Source organism: Schizosaccharomyces osmophilus, chromosome 1 (genome assembly GCF_027921745.1).
Source record: "Schizosaccharomyces osmophilus chromosome 1, complete sequence".
In the NCBI taxonomy this organism is placed as follows: domain Eukaryota; kingdom Fungi; phylum Ascomycota; class Schizosaccharomycetes; order Schizosaccharomycetales; family Schizosaccharomycetaceae; genus Schizosaccharomyces; species Schizosaccharomyces osmophilus.
Window position 1 is genome coordinate 4,728,872 of NC_079238.1, and position 20,270 is coordinate 4,749,141.

Consider the following 20,270-nt stretch of genomic DNA (forward strand, 5'->3'; position numbering starts at 1 on the left):
ACTTGAGGAGCATCAAGCTAAACGTTCCCTTTGTTAATAATGACTTTGTTGAAAACTATTGATATTTCGGAAATAACCGATGGTCCTAAATTGACAGCCTTTGATTAAAAATATAAGACTAAAAGGAAGCACATCGAAGAGAGTACAGCAAAGCGTCACTTAGCATTCTAAATGTAAATTTAACAATAAATGAGAGAAAACTTGCAAAAATTGGCATTATTTGTACCATAGGTGTAGGGAATTATAATTCTTTAGCTTACAGACAAGATCTTGAATTAGCTTCGACTGCTGTGATCAAATATTATCAGATTTTCTTATTTGAATAGAGTTAATCAGATAATCCATAGACACTCCAACATTTTCATTCAAGCGATACAACGACGTCCAGCTTTAAAGTAAATTTTAAATTTTACTCGATCCATACTTCCATAAAATGATGAGCGGCTCAAAAAATGGTACCGCAAGTCTTTTTTGAGTGCTTTCCGTTGAATGAGCAATCGTTGTCAGTATGCGCGAAATCCTACTGTAATCGAGAAAAGAAGAACGTTGTAGACTACGCAGCACTTGAAATGGAACAGCAATTAGAAAAAAAAGAAAAAAGCCTGCTTTATTTACATATAGAAAATCGTCACAGATAACCAGATCAACCATAAAAAAAAGTCATATTTTTAACAAAAACCATCAGAAAGTGCTGTACGACATATTTTTCTCTAGCACCAAAAAAATAAAAATAAGCAAAAAAATAAATTTAAACAAAAGATTCAACAAAATAGACATTTTCGGATAGGGCCTTCCGATTACGTTGGAGTTTCAAAAAACTTTCCTACTAAGGAAGTGACGGCCATAGCTATAACACCCAAAACGGTGACTCTGAATATAGCTCGCATTCTGTTGGCACCTCCAATCTGAGCGCCTACGATACCCAGGAAAGCGAGGAAAAAAAGAGTCGAAAAAGTCAAAATAAAGGTGACATGTTCTATAGGACTCAGGAGTGCTGTAATCAAAGGTAAAATCGCACCAGTTGAAAATGCCCCAGCAGATGAAAGGGATGCTTGTAGCGGCTTTGCTATGGAATACATGTTGATGCCCAACTCGTCACGAGCATGTGCCTCTAAAGCATCATGTTCCATAAGTTTGGTAGCTACTGTGCGAGCTAATTCTCGGTCCAACCCTCTCTTAATATAGACATTGGTTAACTCAATCACCTCTTCATCCCAGTGTTGTTCCATCTCTTGTCTTTCTAAATCTAAATCCGCGGTTTCCAAGTCTGCCTGCGAACTGACAGAAACATATTCACCGGCAGCCATTGACAAAGCACCAGCAATTAAACCAGAAACTCCTGTTAAAGCGATATTTCGTTGAGAGACTTCAGCAGACGAAACTCCAATCAATAAACCAGAGACAGACAGTATACCGTCATTGGCGCCCAGGACAGCGGCCCGTAACCAGCTGACATTGCCCATCGCATGCTTCTCCTTTGGTCTCGGTTGCAGCCAAGCAAACATTGTTAATGATAGATGATCGAAACGCAACCAAAATCAATTATACAAGAGAGCGAAAGAGATTGTATTTTGTATTTCACTTAGTAACAGTCCTTCTCAATAAGAATATGCCACCGTTTATGTTTAGGTTTGAAGAACTGCTGCTTCCGATTTTTTAAATTAATTGTAAGGTCTAAGATTGGCTTACTAAATGTCGATTTTTATAGCCCCGTTACTTTAACTTTGTTACTTGGAGGAAGTAATATGACTTCCTCCTATGTTTATTTGTAACAAAAATTCGCGTTTTAAACACCCAGGTTCAAGGCTATTTCAAAGTATCTTTCTATATTCTTTTTTAAATTCTATTTTTTTTTATTTACGTCCATTGCATTTACCGTCTTTTGTCATGCAATCTTCAAGTGGTACAAGGAAAAAACAAAAAAATAGAAGCGTTCTTGTACCACCGAAATGAAGTACTAAACAGAAGTTCTTTATGGTTGAGTGATTTAAAATAAGAATCATAATGGAAACGACTGGTGTTTACTGAAGAAATAAAAACTGAAATTGAGTTTTGGAGTAGACGAGAAAAATCCGCAAATCATCAAGTTGAATTCCTTGTTATTTCTTTCTAATGGAATCCTTTTTCTCTTGGTGTTTTATTTATTTATTTATTCGGCTGTATGATTTCTCTTTCAGTTAGTGTTCTTTTCATATAACTCCAAAGTGACATCATATCAAATCAAGGACGGTATTTAGTTTAATGATGCATTTCGGGGCCTGAGAACACAGTTCAAATCATTGTTGTACTGTGAGAAGTTGTTCAAGGCCAGTAGCAATGCAGTGTTTCCGTGATCAAGTTACATGACGGCCTGCGGTCGTTTAGTTATCTATATATGTGTATGTATACAGACATTTTAGCTCATCGTGTGTTCAAGAAGACTTTTGTAAAGATACTATATATATGGGCAGTACACCAGTTCCCATATCCAGAAGAACAAGTATGAAATTATTCGTCACTGGAATTAGTACAGACGTAGGGAAGACAATTGTATCATCAATTCTCGTGGAATCCTTACAAGCGGATTACTGGAAACCCATTCAATCGGGTGATTTAGACAATTCAGATTCCCATAAAGTCCAAAGGTTGATTAGCAACTCCAAAACCCATATTCATCCAAATACTTATGCCCTAAACACACCAGTTAGCCCTCATGTTGCTGCAGAGATCGACCATGTTACAGTTGATGTAAATCGCATTGTTCCCCCCAAAACCGAAAATCCTCACATGGTTATTGAGGGTGCAGGAGGAGTTTTTGTACCGTTGAACGATAACGATATGATCATTGATTTAATTCATCCAGATTATAAGGTTGTTATCGTATCTAGAAATTATTTGGGAAGCATCAATCACACATTGTTGACCATCGACGCTCTTCGCAACAGAAACATCTCAATCGCTGGCATCATATTTAGTGGAACAAAAAACCCTGAAACGGAAAGTTGGATCTTACAGTATTCTAAGCTTTGTTGTATCGGACGAGTAAACGAGGAGGGCACTTTTGATAAATCTTTGATCTCCAAATATGCCGAAATGTTTCATCCCAACATCATGAACCTATGAGCGGGCTTTACGAATATCTGTACTACCATATACATAGTACTTTTATAGGTGAGAAAGAATGGAAAATTGAAAGCATTTAAGGAAATTACTTTACACTACAACACATTCAATAACAACAACCCTCATCCTTACCGTTCTTTAATTGTTTAGTTATCTGCAATTTTAAATAGTTTACTCAATGAATTGGGTGGAAAAAGATTTGGAATACATTTGGCACCCATACACTCAGCACAAAACAGCAAAGCCTCCCATCGTTATTGTCAAAGGAAAAGGAGCTTTACTGTGGGACGAAAATGGAAAAGAGTATATCGATGCCATTGCTTCCTGGTGGGTGAATCCTTTTGGTCATAGCAACAAGTATATTGCGGACCAAATCTATAAACAATTGACGAGCTTAGAACATGTTTTGCTTGGTGGGTTTACCCACCCTCCAGCAATCATGCTAGCAGAGCGACTGTTATCTATTTTGCCCAAGAACCAAAGCAAAGTTTTTTTCTCGGACAATGGTTCCACTTCTGTCGAAGTGGCTATAAAAGCAGCCCTGCAGTACTTTTACAACAAAAATGAAAAGCGAACAACCATCGTAGCTTTTGAGGATGCATTTCATGGCGATACCTTTGCAGCAATGGCTGCAAGTGGAATTTCATTTTATACGATGGCTTTCCAAGGAATGTTTATTGACGTTGTTCGCATTCCCGTGCCTGTTCCTGGAAAAGAAGCACAAAGTTATGAAACTCTTGAAAAAGTTCTTACTGAACATCACTGCGCTGCTTTTATTTTTGAAGTTTTAATCCAAGGTGCTGGAGGCATGAAAATGTATGAGCCTGAATGCCTAGACAAACTCATTGGAATTTGTCAAAAGCATCAAGTGTTAACCATCGCCGATGAGGTTATGACTGGTTTCGGAAGAACGGGAAAATTGTTTGGATGTGATTATCTAAAAAGTCAACCTGATGTGCTATGCTTATCCAAAGCTCTGACAGCTGGCACAATTCCCATGGCTATAACTACGTTTTCCAAAAATGTTTTCGATGGCTTCTACAGCGACGACATCAACAAGGCCCTCTTTCATGGTCATACATTCACTGGAAACCCTACTGGATGTGCCGCGGCACTGGCAAGTTTGGATTTGTTACTGTCCAAAGATATGCAAGACAATATTTCTCGTATTCATCGCAGTCATTTGGAATTTCAAAGGCGTTTTAAATCGCATCCACGCGTGCATACAATTCGTGTGCGCGGTGTTATTCTCGCACTCGAAGTTTCATCTCAGCAGAAAGAAAGTTATTACGGTAACCTCAGAAACAATTTATATGACTTTTTTCTCAAGAATGGAGTTATGCTACGTCCCATTGGAAACATTGTTTACATTCTGCCTCCCTATATAATTTCTCACGAGCAACTGACGACTGTTTATTCTACGATTGAAAGAGCTTTAGAAGAAGTAGTATAAGATGGGATACCTAAAGCTCACTTAAGATATCAATTTCTCCAGCACAAAGCGCAGGGTTATTTTAACTCAACCGATTCGCTTCAGTTCGTTTTCTTCCATTACTACTGGAAAGACTAAATTAATCCCATTGACTTACTATACAAAATGATTCTCTCACAAAAAGAAACATATGCGTTGGAAAGACGGGAAGATTGATAGATTCTCTAGAAATTCAAGTCTAAGAAAACGATACGAAAACAAAGTCTTGTATGAATTCAACGTGATGATCGAGTACATGCCTTCTTGCTAGGCCTCTTAAATGTAGATTGAAAGGAATTTTTTCAATCGCAAGTTAAATATGATATATGGATACACTACAACGACGGTCTTCTTTCAGGATGTTACTTCCTGTTTAGCTCTCCTTCAAAGCAACGTTGAGGTTGCTAGACAAGGCAAGCTATTGCTGCCGAAATAGAATGCAAGATTACTGAAATTTTTTTTTTTAAAAAAAAACAACAACAATGCAGCCTTCTATAAATAAGTAACTAACCAAAACCTGGAACATGTATTATATCATAAACATTACTTAAAGTATGAACATGATTTATGAGAACTCCCAAGGCTGTTAGATATAGAAATTTATGCTAGGTACAGTCCTTCTTTATCTGAGGATTTACAAGTCACGAGAATTTATTTACAATAAAGACTATATGAAGTATATAATGCTTTTTAGCAGAACTCACATAGGTTGTATATGAGGAATACAAAACCACCTACGGAAGGATGTTTACTTTTCATAAATCAATTACTGCAACTCAGTCGCTTCTTTTTACATAATTTTAAGTCTCGAAACCCGACGTCTGCTATTTCTGATGTAATAATTACTTTCACATTTTATGGCCACGGTTGAATACGACAAATATTACGGGAATTCAACTGCACTTTAATCCTGACGTATATACAATGTTTTGAATCAGACAGGTATATAAATAAGAGAATGTGCATTTTGTATTCTGTTTCCAAACATTGAAATACTCTAAAGTGACCAAATCAACTTGTCGAGCAATTTCACTATAGGAAAATGAATGAAATAAGAAATACAGCTACCAACCTGATGGACAAGCAGTTGGGTCGGAATCCCGTTTCGGAGACATACGGCCAGCCGGTCCAAGATCCATCAGGCGCAACCATGAAAGCTGTTGTGTTCAATGGCTCAAAAAGTGTGAAAATTGAGCAAGTGCCTAAACCAACAATCACTCACCCAAAAGATGTGATTGTTAAAACGACTGCCTGTACCATCTGCTCAGGTTCTGATTCCCACATGTTTTCTGGCGAAGTTCCAGGTATTGATAAAGGTTCTGTCCTTGGACACGAGTCTTGTGGTGTTATAGTTGAACGCGGCTCAGAAGTCCAGGATTTATTTGTAGGTGAGAGAGTAGTTATCGCTTTCGATATTGCCTGTGGATCCTGTTCATTCTGTAAACGACGTGAGTTTCCCGGTTGTGACACTACAAATGACACTAAGCTTATGGACGTCAACTACGGTGCGCATCACTCTGCAATCTTTGGCTATACCAAGATGCTGGGAGATGTCCCAGGCTGTCAGGCCGAATATATTCGTGTCCCGTTTGGTGATGTCAACTGCTATAAGCTCCCAGAAGATATTCCCGATATTAAAGGTCTCTATATGTCAGATGTATTGTGTACCTCTTTGCACGCATGCGAGCTCGGCAGTGTCAAAGAAGGAAATACAGTTGCAATTTGGGGTATGGGGCCTATTGGGTTGTATGCAGGCCGTTGGGCTGAAATTCTAGGTGCGAAACGTGTCATTGGCATTGAGACTATTCCTGAGCGCATTGAAATCGCTAAGAATCGTTTTGGATTTGAAGTAATAAATAGAAATGAGGTGAAAGATATTCCCAAAAAGATTCTCGAATTAATTCCCAATGGCCCAGACGTTGCTATTGATGCCACCGGTTTCCGATTCACCACTACTATGCTTCAAAAGGTAGAACGTGCTGTGGGTTTGGAGACGGATTCAGCTGATGTTGTATTTGAATGCTTCCAAAGTGTTCGAAAATATGGCCATGTCTCCCTCATTGCAGACTATGTTGGAACTAGCAATCAATTCCCTATTGGACATATCATGATGAAACATTTGACGGTTCGTTCTGGCCAATGCCCATGCCAAAACTACTTTGACAGAGTATTAAAAGCTCTAAGATCCGGAGAGATTAATCCGGAATGGATGATCACTAACAAGGTCAAGTTTGACGATCTACCTGACGCTTATGAGAAATTGTTTTACAAACAAGATGGATATCTCAAGATTTTCTGTGAATTGTAAGGTGATATATGTCAGTACATAAATTTTATATAAAATAGGATAACGATTTTGATGATTAATGAAAAAGTTCTTATTTAAGAACAAGAAATAAATTTCGCATAGATAAATTTTTTTCGTGTAAGGTAAGTTTCAAAAAATATCCTAGACTATGGAATGTATGGCATACCGTCTGAATCGAACGACACGATAAGTAGCCTCGAGTGTCCAGTATCCGAAATATGGTGATGTTGCTTGTTCCACCATCTCTTGGATAACCTTTTTGAAAAGAATCCCGTGTACTCATTTTCCTTTTGATAGGCCTCAATTGCTTTATCCTTCTGTTCAGCAACCTCGTCCGGATTCAAAAAAAAGACATGAATCTTTCTTTGATGAAAAAAATTCTTGTTCCATAATTCAACAAATCCCCGAACCACAGGAAAACGAACATTATCAATGTACTTTTCGATGTAATAGCTGATGATGAATCGAGAAACCCCAAGGCTTACTAAACCAACAAGATTACCAGATCCTAAAAGAGCAACTTCACTAAAGGAACATGCCATATTAATATCATGTATAAACGACTTATAATCCTCCTCGTCAACATCATGCTTCGGGAGATCGTCTGGAAAATAGACTAAAGGAAAGCCTTTTGTAACTTCAGTGCTTCGAGAAAGGAGACATATCGGCTGGAATTGACTATACAGAGCCTTCGTGGAAGCTTTCTTTGAGAATGATTTTGGAAGACCCAATGTTGTAACTTTTGTCTTCAATGAACGATTGACGAGCCCATGAAACACGTTCGTATAAACATTTGTATTAAGGAAATTTGTCTTCGATATAGCTTTCTCGTCTTCCTTCGTAACATTTCTGATAGAAGGCGTAAAGACTGATATTGTACACGGTCCTTCCATTTTCGGACTTGTAATGGGCTTTATACCCTCAACTTCTTCAGACTCATCTTGCTTAGCTTCATTTTCTTTCAGTTTTACTTGGGACCCCATTGAAGTTACGCATTGGTTTACTAATAATGCAAGCCAAGTCGACTGGGGACCCCTTACGTATATAGTATAGCATAACTTGGCTAAACGCAGAAATAACCAAATTGATTGTTACTTATTTAGAAGATAATCATTACATACAAACTTTCTCTTTTAAAATTATCTGTTTCATGAATTGCATTTTTTATGTGTATTAAACCATAAATATGTTTGTCTGTAGGGAAGCGATTTATATTAAGAGCAACACAAATAAAAAAATAAAAAAAAAACAAAGCGTAAATCATTAGCAAATTAAATTTAGTATGCAAGCTTCTATCTTTTTGTTCACCTAAACGTGAGTAAGTCATTTCATAGATCTGAAAGTAATGATCGAATAGTTTCCATATTAGTCCGTACTAGCATCAAACGTTAGTAGATATTTTAAACTTATATTAAAGCAACATACAGATTTGCCATGGGTAGGCCTCTAACAACCGCAAAGTCATATGAAGAATAGGTTGAGTTTTGCTATAAATGGTATCGGTATCATCGCTTCCATCTTCATACAATAAATGCCGCATCTTTGCAATGTATGTGGTACTTTGCGACCGATAGCTTTTTGTAAAATCGAGTTTAACGCTCTGCTTAGTTTTGGAATACCCAAAGCTCCATAATACGAGAGCTGCAATATAAAATGACCACGGATAATATAAAAGAGTAGTAAACGGTGTGCTCGCATTCAAATCCTCATGAATCATCATTTCCATCACATCAATAGCATGGCAAATCGAGATTTTAGCATTTTCAGTGTTTGCCCAAAGATCTATGTATTTCATCGGAACGTTGTATTTGACAGACTCAAATTCTTTATATTTTGAAGAAATAGAGTTAGCGTAGGATTGGATATAAGTGATTTTAGTTTTTGAGTAAAAAGCTGCTAAATGGTACAGTGCAAAACATTCTTTGACGAATGGATGCTTAGCTGGCAGCGTTCCTGTTTGAATGAATTCTTCATTAAATTTCGAATACCATCGCTTATAAGTTTCATAAATAATATTACACCAGTTATCAATTTCACGCTTGCTTAGCTTGAGTCCGGGTACTACATGAAGTTAGAACATATCCTTCATAGAGCTTTGCTTACCAAACTTCTTTTGTTTTACTGATACATCCACAGACACCAAGCCATGTAAAATCAATAGCATATTCCAAGGAGATTCCATGAACGACAACGTTTCATTCTGAATGAAGGCTCTGAGAACATGCAAAATTGTAGGCGGTTCATCTAATGGCTTTTGGCTCGCCCAGACCTCAAAATTTTCTGCTTCCCAGTGGTGTTCATCAGCAAATAATGGCAATGCCACGTCCGTTACACATAATAAAGGCTGATTTCCAAAAATGAGGACGCATATGGCGTCTAAAGAAAAGCAACCAAAAATTAACCTGAAATAGTAATTAGTAAGCAATAATGTAAGTGTTCTTCATATACCGTTTGACAGATTCCCTGGTAATCCACTTATGCCAATACTGTAAAGAGGAATTTGAGTCAACACTAAAGGTTTCGGAGTGAACAGTTAATGCTTCTTCTGGGTTTGCCTGACGCAAAGCCTAAAAGGTTAGTTTAAATTCCTTCAAAAATATTACCTCAATTAACACGGGATGAAATAGCTGAGACAAGCGGTGTTGTTGAACCGTACTTGTTAGCATTTCAAAAATTTGGATTAACAACAGCATCTGAAAGACCCACAAAGGTATAGGTGGAAGAAACTCTTCCTTCTCATAAACAAAAAAACGAAGCCTAGAATGAATTTCAATAGCAAGAAGACGATCTGAAGGATTATTCGTAAAATGCATGCCTAGGGTAATCATAGCCAAAAGTAATTCCAAAGGAGTTTGGGATATTTGAAAAGTGCCTCTGTGTAGGATTGGCCAGCGGATATGAAAATAAGACCAATAGGCATTCACCCATATACTAATCGACTCTGCAGTAACTATGTTTAAATAATCGGTAGATAGCATGTGATGATTCTAAAAAAGGTTACAAATCAGTTTCACAAAGTATTAGACATACTTTTAAGTATCCCAAAAGATTGGCATGCACAAATAGAGGGCACTTTTGAGCCACGTACATAGGGCCCTTCGAAAACGGTTAGCTTTGTACACTTCCTGAAGCACGTTCTAATAAACATACAGTAGCCGTAAAGTAATAATTTAAGAATGTCCTATTCAAGTTGGGAAACGCGTCATCCTGGCTCAAAGTGGAATCGGCAGGTGATTGTAATGGAGACGAAGACTCGAATCGCTGCCTTTTCTTATTTTTATTAGAGCATGAAAAAAACCAACGCAAATTATCATCCATTGTTTTTGTGGAACTTGCGAATGATCTGTTTTTTAAAACACAAAGAGAATCATGAAATAGATCCAAGCGTGTGCAACCATCGGGAGTAGAATCTAATTGGAAAAACTCTTCATAAAGGGAAGATGAAGTACGGGGGTTTGGAACTAGAGAAGGATCCATTTGTTGGGGTATGGGAACCGGCCGTTGAGCAGGGATTTTTACACTCAAAGAGGATGGAGGAGGTGATGAAAAAGAAGCTAAATCGACGTTTAAACTGCTATTAGCATGATCATGAAAGAAGTTTGCATCAGGATTATTAACTAAAATATCGGGTTTTTCAAAAACTTTGGAAGGAGAGGACGGAAGAGCTTGGGTAGGAACGATGGAAGAAGTAGCCGGTGGATTTACATGCCCAGGACGGCTTGCAATGGGATTTGGCTGGGAAGGCTGTATCATACTTGCAGACACTTGGACCAAATTTGGGTTCACAGAAGGATTGTGAGAGGCATTGGGAGTTACATCGTGAAATTCCTTAGAAAATAAATGGGATGATGAAGGAGAAGGAAGCACTAAAATTCAAAGTTAGATTCGTGTACGAACGAGTCTTTAACTCAAACATCATTTAAACACGGTCAACACAACAGGATACCGTAAACCGAAAACGATGCTTTGAGCGTTTTCATTTCCAACATACACTTTTCATAAAGGCCTTGCTTTTGTATATGCATTTGTTGTACATGGCGATGTAGGACATCACTTCTTGCGAATGCACGATGACAAAACGAGCACGTAAAAGTTTTCAAGTTTTCATCTAATTGGTGTTTATGTAAGCCTCTAAAATACATAAATCATTCTGCAAGCGACTTACGAGTTCGTTCATGGCGCCGCAAATGTTCCTTTCTTGTGAAAGACTTTGGGCAATCAAGGTAAGTGCAATAAAACCTCGGGTCTCCAATTTGGTGAGCCCGTGAGCGCTTCCTAGAAGGTTTTCCAGCAAATGAATCCTCGTTGGACATTATTCTTATTCCTCCTTTCCGTACAATACCATCCACCTAGGTGTAGTTGGTAGAATGTGGGGGGCAAAATCCTTGTGTTGCTAGACCTCGTTAATGGATACAATCACCCTTGGTGGTAAGTCCCAGTGCCAAAACGGATCTTGATAGAAATAAAAAAGAAACTAAGCACTACATTCCCTTTGGTGTTTCATTACAAAAAGCTATTCTCATATCCTTTTTGTCAGCGTGACAAAAATATAAAGGAGAATAAAAGAATTGCTTCGGCCGGGAATCGAACCCGGGTCGCTTCGATGGCAACGAAGCATTATACCACTAAACCACCAAAGCATTTGCATATTAGTTACCAAATAATAACAAATATATGATGTTGATTATGGATCCTTCTAGTCATGCTTTGTTCATCATACAATGTCCAAATACCACATAGACGTATAGCAGATATAGGAGCTACCGTCTTTCTTGAACAATCAATCAACCGCAAGGGCTTTGTAGTGTTCATGCTTGGTAAACAAGTGCAAAAAGAAATACATAGTTATGTACGGAATTCTGAATTCTTCCATCAGACATTGGCATATTTTCCTCCGTTAACAGCATATACCGCATGTTTACTTTTACTGTTATTTTTAATTACGTATTTTTACGTATATACGGTAATTAGCTTTATTTGTTCAGAAGGGAAAACTTTTTTAACGTAAACAAACAATTTCTTGCAATCAAAGGTCCTAGCGGCTTTTGACTTCTTTGGCTGTTTTTCAAGATCTATCTCCCTCGAGCATCTTTTCTTAAAAGGTTCGTTATACATTTACGACGGTTTTCAGGCTTTGCGAATTTTCATTCTTTTTCAAGTTTTCCTTTCAAAATGACAGTTGAAACTTACCATTTGGCTTATTCACCTGTTGTTGTCTTTGGCCCCTCCGGAGTTGGTAAATCAACCTTGTTGAAGCGACTTTTGTCGTTACACGGAGACAAGCTAGGTTTCAGTGTGTCCCATACAACTAGAAGCCCCCGTTCTGGCGAGCAAGAAGGTATAGACTACCATTATGTTAGCAAGGATGAGTTCCGAAAACTAGTTGCTGAAAATAAGTTTGTTGAATGGGCCGAGTTTTCCGGAAATATGTACGGTACCTCCATAATGGCCATCAAAGACCTCGAAAATGGAAACAAAAAAGCTATTTTAGACATTGATTTGCAGGGTGTTTTGCAGGTTAAGAAGAGTGCCATCAAGGCACGTTACGCATTTTTGGCACCCCCCAGTATTGAGCAATTAGAGGCTCGCTTGCGCGGTCGTGGTACTGAAAGTGAAGAGTCTGTTTTATTGCGTTTGGAACGTGCTTTGAAAGAGGTTGAATACAGTAAACAGCCTGGTAATTTTGAGACCCTTATTGTTAATGATGACCTAGAAAAGGCATACAAGGAACTTGAGGAATTCTGCCTTTCTGATTCTTAAGCAAAAACACAAAAATATCTTGTAATCTTACCTCTGTTATTCATGGAGGTTTTTATAGCATTGGTTGATCAAAAAATTTCTTTGCATACACAAAGTACTGAGTAATTACCTAATTTAATTTAATTTGGTTACTTTTTCTCTGTATCTTTTCATTATTTCCGTCGTAAATCTTATTATTAATAAAGGAATCTAAAACATATAAAAACAACAAACTAAAGTGAGCATACCGTGATGCCTAGATCTTTTCCATTCTTTTATGGAAGTTGTATAAATATCAATATCAGAGTGTGTTTTACACCCTCATTGAGACAATCAAACTATACATTCATGATGGTCTCGTCTTTCTTCTTGTCCTCAAAGGTTTCAGTATTACTTTGATGAGTTCTAGAGGGAATCTTTCCTTCTTCATCTTCAATCATGGCCCATATAGATACGCCTAATAGTAAAAAGGCTGCCAAAAATGTGAGAAATCCTGCGCCACCTCGATCAGCTTCTGTCGGTCGAGAAACGTTAACTTCATAGTTGTCTGTGGTTGAATTGGCACTAGCATAACTAGAATTTGAACGATTGTCTGACGAATTCGACAAGGTAACTAACTTTGGATATTTATCAACGTAAAGCATCTGTACAGCTTCCAAAGCTGAAAACTGTTGACCGACACCATATGTGCCATCCCATGTGCTATTGTCCCAAGACCAATGGACGCCGCAACTATTTCCACTGTACCCACCCGAACAAGCCAAAGCTGCAGCAGTTGCTGATGTTTCTATTAATGGGTATAGCTTGCTTCTGGTATAAGGAGCAAGACGAATTGCATTTCCAAAACTTTGCATCAATATTCCTTTAAATGCCGTTTGGTCAATGTTACATGTCCCTGTGTTTTCACACTGTGGATCCCATGCTATGCCATTATTTATAAAAAAAGATGTGGCATGGGAAATAAAACCGTCAAGTCTCTTCTTCCATATGTTGTCTCCTTGAGTATAATTGTACATGTAGGCGACACCAGTCATGTACACTCCAAGGTTATAAGACCATTGGGAATGATCTATGGTCGTACAATTCGTCGATGCTTTTGAGCCATCATAAACGCTGTAATTTGTGGTATTGACAAACCCACTAGATGTTGACCAATCCCAGATGCGATTAACCCAATCTTCATACGAGGAATCGCCAGTAAAACGAGCCAATCTAGCAGCTAGTTGAAACAGTAACCCATTACTGATACTGTTTTTATATGTATAACCACTCAACCAAGGAAACGCTTGCCAACGTACACCACCATTACAGTTTACGTTGTCCCATCTACCGGAGATACGATTGAATGCTGCTTGACTTATTTCAAGCCAAGACGCTGATGAATCATCTACTTGTTTCAAATTGAGCTCTGCAGCATCCATTGCCGCAGCACCCCAAATTCCTTGGTCATCGTTTCCTAAATTGAAGTATTCGTCAGACGGCTGATAATCATGGTCACTACCAGCGTTATACATCAAGGACTTAGAAACCAAATCCGTGTATGTATTATTATCAAACAATATACCATTGTTTAGGAGAACGGTCATGGATGCACCAGTAAGCCACCAATATGATGAGACAAATTTACAGTCGGTACCGTTCCAGTAATTCATCAGCTCTCCAGTCATGCTGTTTATGGTACTCCGAATTGAATCTAAATGAAGAGTTAAAAATTGTCGAGATACGAGTTAAGCCGGTCATAACGGCTAAAGCTACTTACCATCATCATGGATATCGAGATGAAGAGCTTGAACCTGGAAAAAAGGAAGACAAATAGATATAATGTAAAGAAAAGGCAACAGCAAAGAATTTTTCATGCTTGGGTAAACAACCGATGATGAATACTTAGGAAAAAAAAAATAAAGAACGCAAAGATAAACTCATAAAAAAAACAAGAGATCAGGTAAATAACTTAAAACAAATTCAACAGAAATAAAGGCAAAAAGTAATTCAGTTGTTTCACGCTTCGTTATCCTCGAGTCATGGAAAAAACTGTTTAATATCAATTAAGAGCTCAATTCAAGTATTCAAAGAAAGTAATGGTAGTATGATTCAAAAATGTGAAATTTCAATGTAAAAAGCTGCTCTTCTCCAGAGAAGCACCTAAATTGCGGTTTGTATAAGACTTGTATAAAAATTCGGTTGAAGGCAACAACCGTTTAGTAAACAAATTTGCGCAAATAATCGGTCGAGTGGTAGATTGCGTCAATCAATTGTTGGATATTATTTTCTCCTTTAAACGGAACAAAACATTAAGAATTAAATTTTCATAAAGAGAAAAAAGTCCTAAAGGCGTTCATCCAGTTTTGCAATTTTTTGTTCAATTTGGCATGCTGTAATATCAAGTAGAAAAAAAAAACATGATTCTATTCAAAAAATAATTGCTGGATTTTATGTGAATGCATCACAATCGATTGTTGATACATATTATCGCTGCAATAAATTTACATTTCAAAACCGAGTGAAAACATTACATGTAATGAGAATGAATCATAAATTGAATAGCCGCGGATACAACGGATACTCTCTATGTTAGTATTACCAAAGGGATTTCAAGTTCATTTGAACAAACACCACTACCGTTAAACAAGGAACTAGGCACGATGAAAAAGAGGAATTTTGAGTATGTAAATAAACTGTATATATATGTATATATATAAGGGAGATAGAGTAGGCAAAATTCTCAAATAATTAAAATGAAAATGGACGGAAAAAAAAGGTGATGGACTCCTGTAGCAATATGAGAAATATTTAAGAGATGAGAGGACGATAGTAAAGAGTTCTGATTTCCGGGACCACTTATAATATTAAAAGAACAACCATAGAGAAAACAATAAGAAAAGGAATGAAAAGAGAGCTGTTAGAAAGCCTGCCCAGCCTTTATCACTTTTCGTGGCAGCAGGAACGGAATAGCTTACTTGGGTAATTTGTCCTGCGCTTGGGTCGGATTTTGATCTTGCGCCAGTGTCCAGAGATAACAGAGGAGAATACTGAGGAGTTAAAACTGATTGAATAACTTCCAGTGCTGAAAGTTGTTCTCCGAGTCCGTAGTTTTTATCCCATGTACCATTGTTCCAAGTCCATCTGTTTCCACAAGTGACACCATCATAACCACCACTGCAAGCTAAAGCAGCTGCTTTAGCACTTGCATGAAGGTAAGGCATAATTGTTTCAGCGGTATAAGGAGCGAGCTGCATGGTATAACTAAGGTAACGAGCGAGCATACCTTTAAAGCCAGTCTGATCATAGTTGCAAGTGTTCGACGTTTCGCAAGTAGGCTCGTAAATAATTTTGTCCTCGTTAAAGTAATGGTTTAGTGTTCGATTCAGCAGTCCATCCATATGACCTTTCCATTCAGAAGTTCCATTTGTGTAATTGTACAAAAAGGCGGTACCAGCAAGGTAAACACCAGTTGTATAGGACCATTGTTCATTTGTAACGCTGCTGCAGTTCGTCTCTGTTTTTGATCCATCGTATACTGCATACGAATCCGCATCTACAAAATTGACGCTTACGGACCAATCCCAGACTTTTCGAGCCAACTCCGCATATGTATCATTTCGTGTATAACGGGCAAGGCGAGAAGCCAATTGGAATAGTGCACCATTACTAATTGTATTTTTGTAACTGTATCCTTGGTTAAAAGAATAAATTTGCCAACGAATACCACCATTACACGAAGAGTTATCCCATCGAGCGGACATTTCGTTTGTCACCGCTTGTGCAATGGCGGCCCAAGAAACATCCGACTGATTGTCCTGGATATTAATTTCAGCTGCCGACATACCAGTCAAGCCCCAGATGCCTTGATCGTCATTACCAAGATTGAATTTTTCATTGTCTGGAGCGAAATCATCGTTTTCACCCTTGTTGGCCAAAAGGGAATCAACAACTAAACCCATATGAGTTTTATTTTTCGTTCCAGAATAGGTGTTTAGCATTCCATTGAGACAAGATCCCGTCATCCACCAATATGCAGTAAAATCATGGGACGAAGGCTGATAGTAATTCAGCATTCCTTTTGTTACTGTATCGATACCATCATAAACAGAGTCTATCCTTTCATTAGTAAAGTAATCCAAAGCCTACAAAGAAAAGCGCGAACCTTTATCATTGGGATCTAAATTGAAACAAGCAACACTTTTTAAAAGAAAGAAGAGTACCCAAATATAAATATAATCATAACATTTCATGATAATATATGAGCCGTAAAGGCTTTCCAAAAGATGGGTTTCTTTTAGGTATAAAAATGCAAATGAAAGAATTGAGTGTTGGTTTCAGACAAACTTATTTCATTATTTACATGCCTTTTTTTAAGGCGCAGTTTTAGTTTAACGAGATTGCTTGTCAATCTTTAATGTACAATAAGCTTTAGGTAACTAAAGGTCGGTAAGCTACGTTCGTTATTTAGAGACCTTTTTTTTGTTTGTTTATTCGTTAGTAAACAATTAGAGACGATGGCAGGCATAGACGATGTACCAGATATCCCTTTTACGTCTTTCTCTCTTTAGGAGTAATTAATAGAAAGAATTTGATTCACTTGATTGCTTTGAGATATAGGGTTTTTCTTCGAAAAAAAATCGGAATAGGAATGATGATGTTGGTACCCTTGAAATGAAAACGCTTCGCTTCTTACACATTAAAAAGCGGCCAATTGAAACTATATACTTTAAAATAATGAAGTTCTATAGTATCCAAAGGCCTCCTTACATAGTTTATTCACAGGCTTCTCTGAACATTTGTATGTTACTTATAATACGCAGCTATCACCTGTAATCGTACCTTTGCAAAGTGTACCAGCCAACATGTACTGTATAGTCTTTCGAGAAAATATTTGGAAATCTGTCGCAATACATATTAAACAAAACTATTTACATTGCACTAAATAGCATCCGGTACACATCTTCATTGTGGGATACTTTGTTATAAAAATTTAAAATATTTGTAAACCTCGCGTTACATTGTCTTAATTGAATTAAGCAAAGGAAACGAGGTTCATTATTTTCTATGACCGAATGTCATTTGAGTAAGAGACTGCCAACCTCAAACTATCGACCTTTTTATTCGTTTTCTATTATAAAGAGAAAATGAGTGAAGAAAAACCGACAATTCGTAATGAAGATGATGATCGTTATGAAGATGATACAGGAGATTTGGATCTTGGCCAACTTGGCTCTCGAGTTTGGTTAGTAAAAGTTCCAAGATTTCTTATGGAGAAATGGGACGCGATTCCTGATGATGATCGTGCAAATCTTGGTTGTGTACGTGTAAAAAATGATGAGATTCAACTTTTACTCCACAACAATTCAGAAAACGCCGATGTTCCTAAAAACTACAACTTAAAAGTGATGAACAAATTTGTCAAAAACTCTTATGTCTTTAGAGAAGCCGAGTCATCATCTAGCAACACAAAAAATACTGCTTTGGTTGGCACAGTTGCTCACGAATGTAATGTTACTCCAATTATTAATGATGATTATCGACGCGTTATGCAAAAACGAGCTTTGGCTGCAAGTGCTCCCAAGCGCAAAGTTCAAATGATTGATGATAGAGGCGCTAGCCTGCTTGCTCCTGGAACGTTGGGTGCTCGCAATAGAAACACAACATCATTCATCGTATGGTCAAGCTTTTTTACAATATTTGAAACTCTTTGCAAACTGATAATTAACTCATTTTTAGCGCAATGTCAAACCAAGAACTGGCGAAGGCCTTAAGAACTCGCGTATTCCCAGAAACGAACTTTTGGATATTCTTTTCAAGTGCTTTGAAGATTATGAATATTGGACCTTAAAAGGCCTTCGCGAATATGTTAAACAACCTGAAGTAAGTATTTCTTGAAATAAGTTTTTATTATTTATTACGCTAAGTCAATTTATTGGAAGCTAACGAAATGTGAAGGTTTATTTGAAAGAAGTCCTTGATAGCATAGCCATCTTGAATAAGCGTGGTCCATATGCATTGAAGTATAGCTTAAAGCCTGAATATAAAGGAACAATGGATGCTGCTACGAGAGAACTTTTGAATCAGCAAGTTTCTCAATCAGAATTATCTCAACACCAGAATGCAGACAAGGATTCTGCTTCTCCAACTGGCCCTTCTTCATCTGCAAGTGATGTCAACAAAGACGGGGACAACGATGATGAGGTTGAAATGATTGATATTCTCTAAGTTAACGAATTAATGAACTTTCTTGTTTTGGTTTTCTGTTGAAAAGCTTCCAAAATCTCAATGTCTCATCACCTGCTCCTGTAACGATAGATTGACCATCAGGGCTCATAGACAAATGAAGCACACGATTCGTGTGTCCTGTAAGATTAACCACGTTCGAAAGTGATGGATATTTCCATAGTGAAACCTGATTTTTGGCGTAGCCATGAGTAGTAACAATTTCATTGGACGTCTTGGACCATGCTAAATTGCATACTTGAGATCCGGTATCTAGCCGATTTTGAAGCTTTCCTGTTAGTGTATTATGTATCATTAAGGATCTATCAACTGTTCCTCCTCCGCTTGCCAGAATTCCTCGCTGGTGTGGACTCCACCCTATCGCTTTGACAGCGGCATTATGTTCCAAAAATGTATGCAATGGTCGTGTGCTACGATAGTCCCATACAACGAGTTTGTTGTCATTTCCGCCGGATGCCAGTTGACCTAAGTTACTTTCCCATTGAAGACCGCAAATTTCTTGGTCGTGGCCTTTAATTTTCAAATAACATTCCGGTTTACGCAAGTCATGATGCGCCAGCATTTCATCCTTTCCTCCACTTGTTAAAGTATGGCCATTGGAAGCTAATGCTGCTACTCTTTTCGAATGGGGGCGCAAACTCCTTATGGGTTTCGTACATTCTGTATCCCAAATATGAATAAATCCTGAGTCTGTTCCAACAGCGATATTGGTTCCTATTCCGGTCCACAAAACGCTAGTCACATTGTTTGCTTCTCCAAAGTCGTGAAGTTTTACCACTTTACCGCTGTTAGCTGACCACAAATATACGCTACTTGCTAGACCGACCGCTAAAATATTCGATTTTCCCCAGTTAAGCAAGTTAAGATAAAAGTCATCTTCCAAGTAAGGAGCATCTAATACTTTGTATGGAGCTTTAGGAAATATCCTTTTCGGTTTAGGGGGACGAAGCAAGAGGTCCTGTGATTGAGGCGAGATAGGAGACAAAGAGTATGAATTCCTTGTAGGAATATCAAAGAAATTCCTTTCTGATTTTTCTTTGAGGCCACCATAACGAAAAGTTCTTGAGGCTACTTGCTTATTTCCGAATAGCTCAATACTTAGAAGCTCCATAAATTGCCGTTGAACTGATTACATTAATATTATAAAAAAAGTCTTATTCTATATTTTTTATGCATACCACTTCCAGAGCTCTTGCGGCGTAAAGATGTTCCTTCGCTTATTGTCTTCCGAATCGATTCAAAACTAATATCAAACTCATTACTGACGTTGCGTATGGGGATGAATCTATCGCCCATCTTCAAATAATTCTCGCAGCGTTGGTCAATGGTAAAAGAAAAGACCTTGAAGCGCCTCTAACTTTAGTCTCATGGTTTGTTTGTTTTCCTAAACCTTTATACTCTATTTTTGTTTACATGTGCAGAAAA

General features: G+C 37.7%; 11 protein-coding genes and 1 non-coding gene across 12 annotated transcripts; 5 read left to right on the forward strand and 7 right to left on the reverse strand.

The window, feature by feature from the left end:
• Nucleotides 1-797: 797 nt before the first annotated feature.
• pcl1 (vacuolar ferrous iron/manganese transmembrane transporter Pcl1) lies at nt 798-1,505 on the reverse strand (the record flags this gene model as incomplete). Its single annotated transcript, XM_056180940.1, has 1 exon — nt 798-1,505. The coding sequence occupies one exon, from the start codon at nt 1,503-1,505 to the stop codon at nt 798-800; it is 708 nt and encodes a 235-aa protein (XP_056036575.1).
• Nucleotides 1,506-2,442: 937 nt separating this feature from the next.
• On the forward strand, nt 2,443-3,102 carry SOMG_02149 (dethiobiotin synthetase; the record flags this gene model as incomplete). Its single annotated transcript, XM_056180941.1, has 1 exon — nt 2,443-3,102. One exon carries the CDS (start codon nt 2,443-2,445, stop codon nt 3,100-3,102), a length of 660 nt encoding a protein of 219 aa, XP_056036576.1.
• A 178-nt stretch (nt 3,103-3,280) lies between these two features.
• On the forward strand, nt 3,281-4,555 carry bio3 (7,8-diamino-pelargonic acid aminotransferase (DAPA); the record flags this gene model as incomplete). The annotated part of the gene is made up of 1 exon (XM_056180942.1): nt 3,281-4,555. One exon carries the CDS (start codon nt 3,281-3,283, stop codon nt 4,553-4,555), a length of 1,275 nt encoding a protein of 424 aa, XP_056036731.1.
• A 1,060-nt stretch (nt 4,556-5,615) lies between these two features.
• fmd2 (glutathione-dependent formaldehyde dehydrogenase Fmd2) lies at nt 5,616-6,881 on the forward strand (the record flags this gene model as incomplete). Its single annotated transcript, XM_056180943.1, has 1 exon — nt 5,616-6,881. The coding sequence occupies one exon, from the start codon at nt 5,616-5,618 to the stop codon at nt 6,879-6,881; it is 1,266 nt and encodes a 421-aa protein (XP_056036730.1).
• A 146-nt stretch (nt 6,882-7,027) lies between these two features.
• Nucleotides 7,028-7,864, reverse strand: SOMG_02152 (DUF4646 family conserved fungal protein; the record flags this gene model as incomplete). Its single annotated transcript, XM_056180944.1, has 1 exon — nt 7,028-7,864. One exon carries the CDS (start codon nt 7,862-7,864, stop codon nt 7,028-7,030), a length of 837 nt encoding a protein of 278 aa, XP_056036733.1.
• A 345-nt stretch (nt 7,865-8,209) lies between these two features.
• On the reverse strand, nt 8,210-11,194 carry zas1 (transcription regulator Zas1; the record flags this gene model as incomplete). The annotated part of the gene is made up of 9 exons (XM_056180945.1): nt 8,210-8,256; nt 8,307-8,942; nt 8,985-9,283; nt 9,330-9,448; nt 9,485-9,868; nt 9,912-9,977; nt 10,032-10,747; nt 10,873-10,989; nt 11,047-11,194. The coding sequence occupies 9 exons, from the start codon at nt 11,192-11,194 to the stop codon at nt 8,210-8,212; spliced, it is 2,532 nt and encodes an 843-aa protein (XP_056036732.1).
• Nucleotides 11,195-11,450: 256 nt separating this feature from the next.
• On the reverse strand, nt 11,451-11,521 carry SOMG_20094. Its single transcript has one exon. It is a non-coding gene; the product is annotated as a tRNA-Gly (tRNA).
• Nucleotides 11,522-12,053: 532 nt separating this feature from the next.
• Nucleotides 12,054-12,641, forward strand: guk1 (guanylate kinase Guk1; the record flags this gene model as incomplete). Its single annotated transcript, XM_056180946.1, has 1 exon — nt 12,054-12,641. One exon carries the CDS (start codon nt 12,054-12,056, stop codon nt 12,639-12,641), a length of 588 nt encoding a protein of 195 aa, XP_056036727.1.
• Nucleotides 12,642-12,958: 317 nt separating this feature from the next.
• Nucleotides 12,959-14,476, reverse strand: dfg501 (plasma membrane mannan endo-1,6-alpha-mannosidase Dfg501; the record flags this gene model as incomplete). Its single annotated transcript, XM_056180947.1, has 2 exons — nt 12,959-14,313; nt 14,380-14,476. 2 exons carry the CDS (start codon nt 14,474-14,476, stop codon nt 12,959-12,961), a joined length of 1,452 nt encoding a protein of 483 aa, XP_056036726.1.
• A 990-nt stretch (nt 14,477-15,466) lies between these two features.
• Nucleotides 15,467-16,852, reverse strand: dfg502 (plasma membrane mannan endo-1,6-alpha-mannosidase Dfg502; the record flags this gene model as incomplete). The annotated part of the gene is made up of 2 exons (XM_056180948.1): nt 15,467-16,713; nt 16,765-16,852. The coding sequence occupies 2 exons, from the start codon at nt 16,850-16,852 to the stop codon at nt 15,467-15,469; spliced, it is 1,335 nt and encodes a 444-aa protein (XP_056036729.1).
• An 894-nt stretch (nt 16,853-17,746) lies between these two features.
• On the forward strand, nt 17,747-18,827 carry tfg2 (transcription factor TFIIF complex beta subunit Tfg2; the record flags this gene model as incomplete). The annotated part of the gene is made up of 3 exons (XM_056180949.1): nt 17,747-18,274; nt 18,339-18,482; nt 18,558-18,827. 3 exons carry the CDS (start codon nt 17,747-17,749, stop codon nt 18,825-18,827), a joined length of 942 nt encoding a protein of 313 aa, XP_056036728.1.
• Nucleotide 18,828: 1 nt separating this feature from the next.
• On the reverse strand, nt 18,829-20,141 carry mfr1 (meiotic APC activator Mfr1; the record flags this gene model as incomplete). Its single annotated transcript, XM_056180950.1, has 2 exons — nt 18,829-19,970; nt 20,024-20,141. 2 exons carry the CDS (start codon nt 20,139-20,141, stop codon nt 18,829-18,831), a joined length of 1,260 nt encoding a protein of 419 aa, XP_056036735.1.
• Between the last annotated feature and the right edge of the window lie 129 nt (nt 20,142-20,270).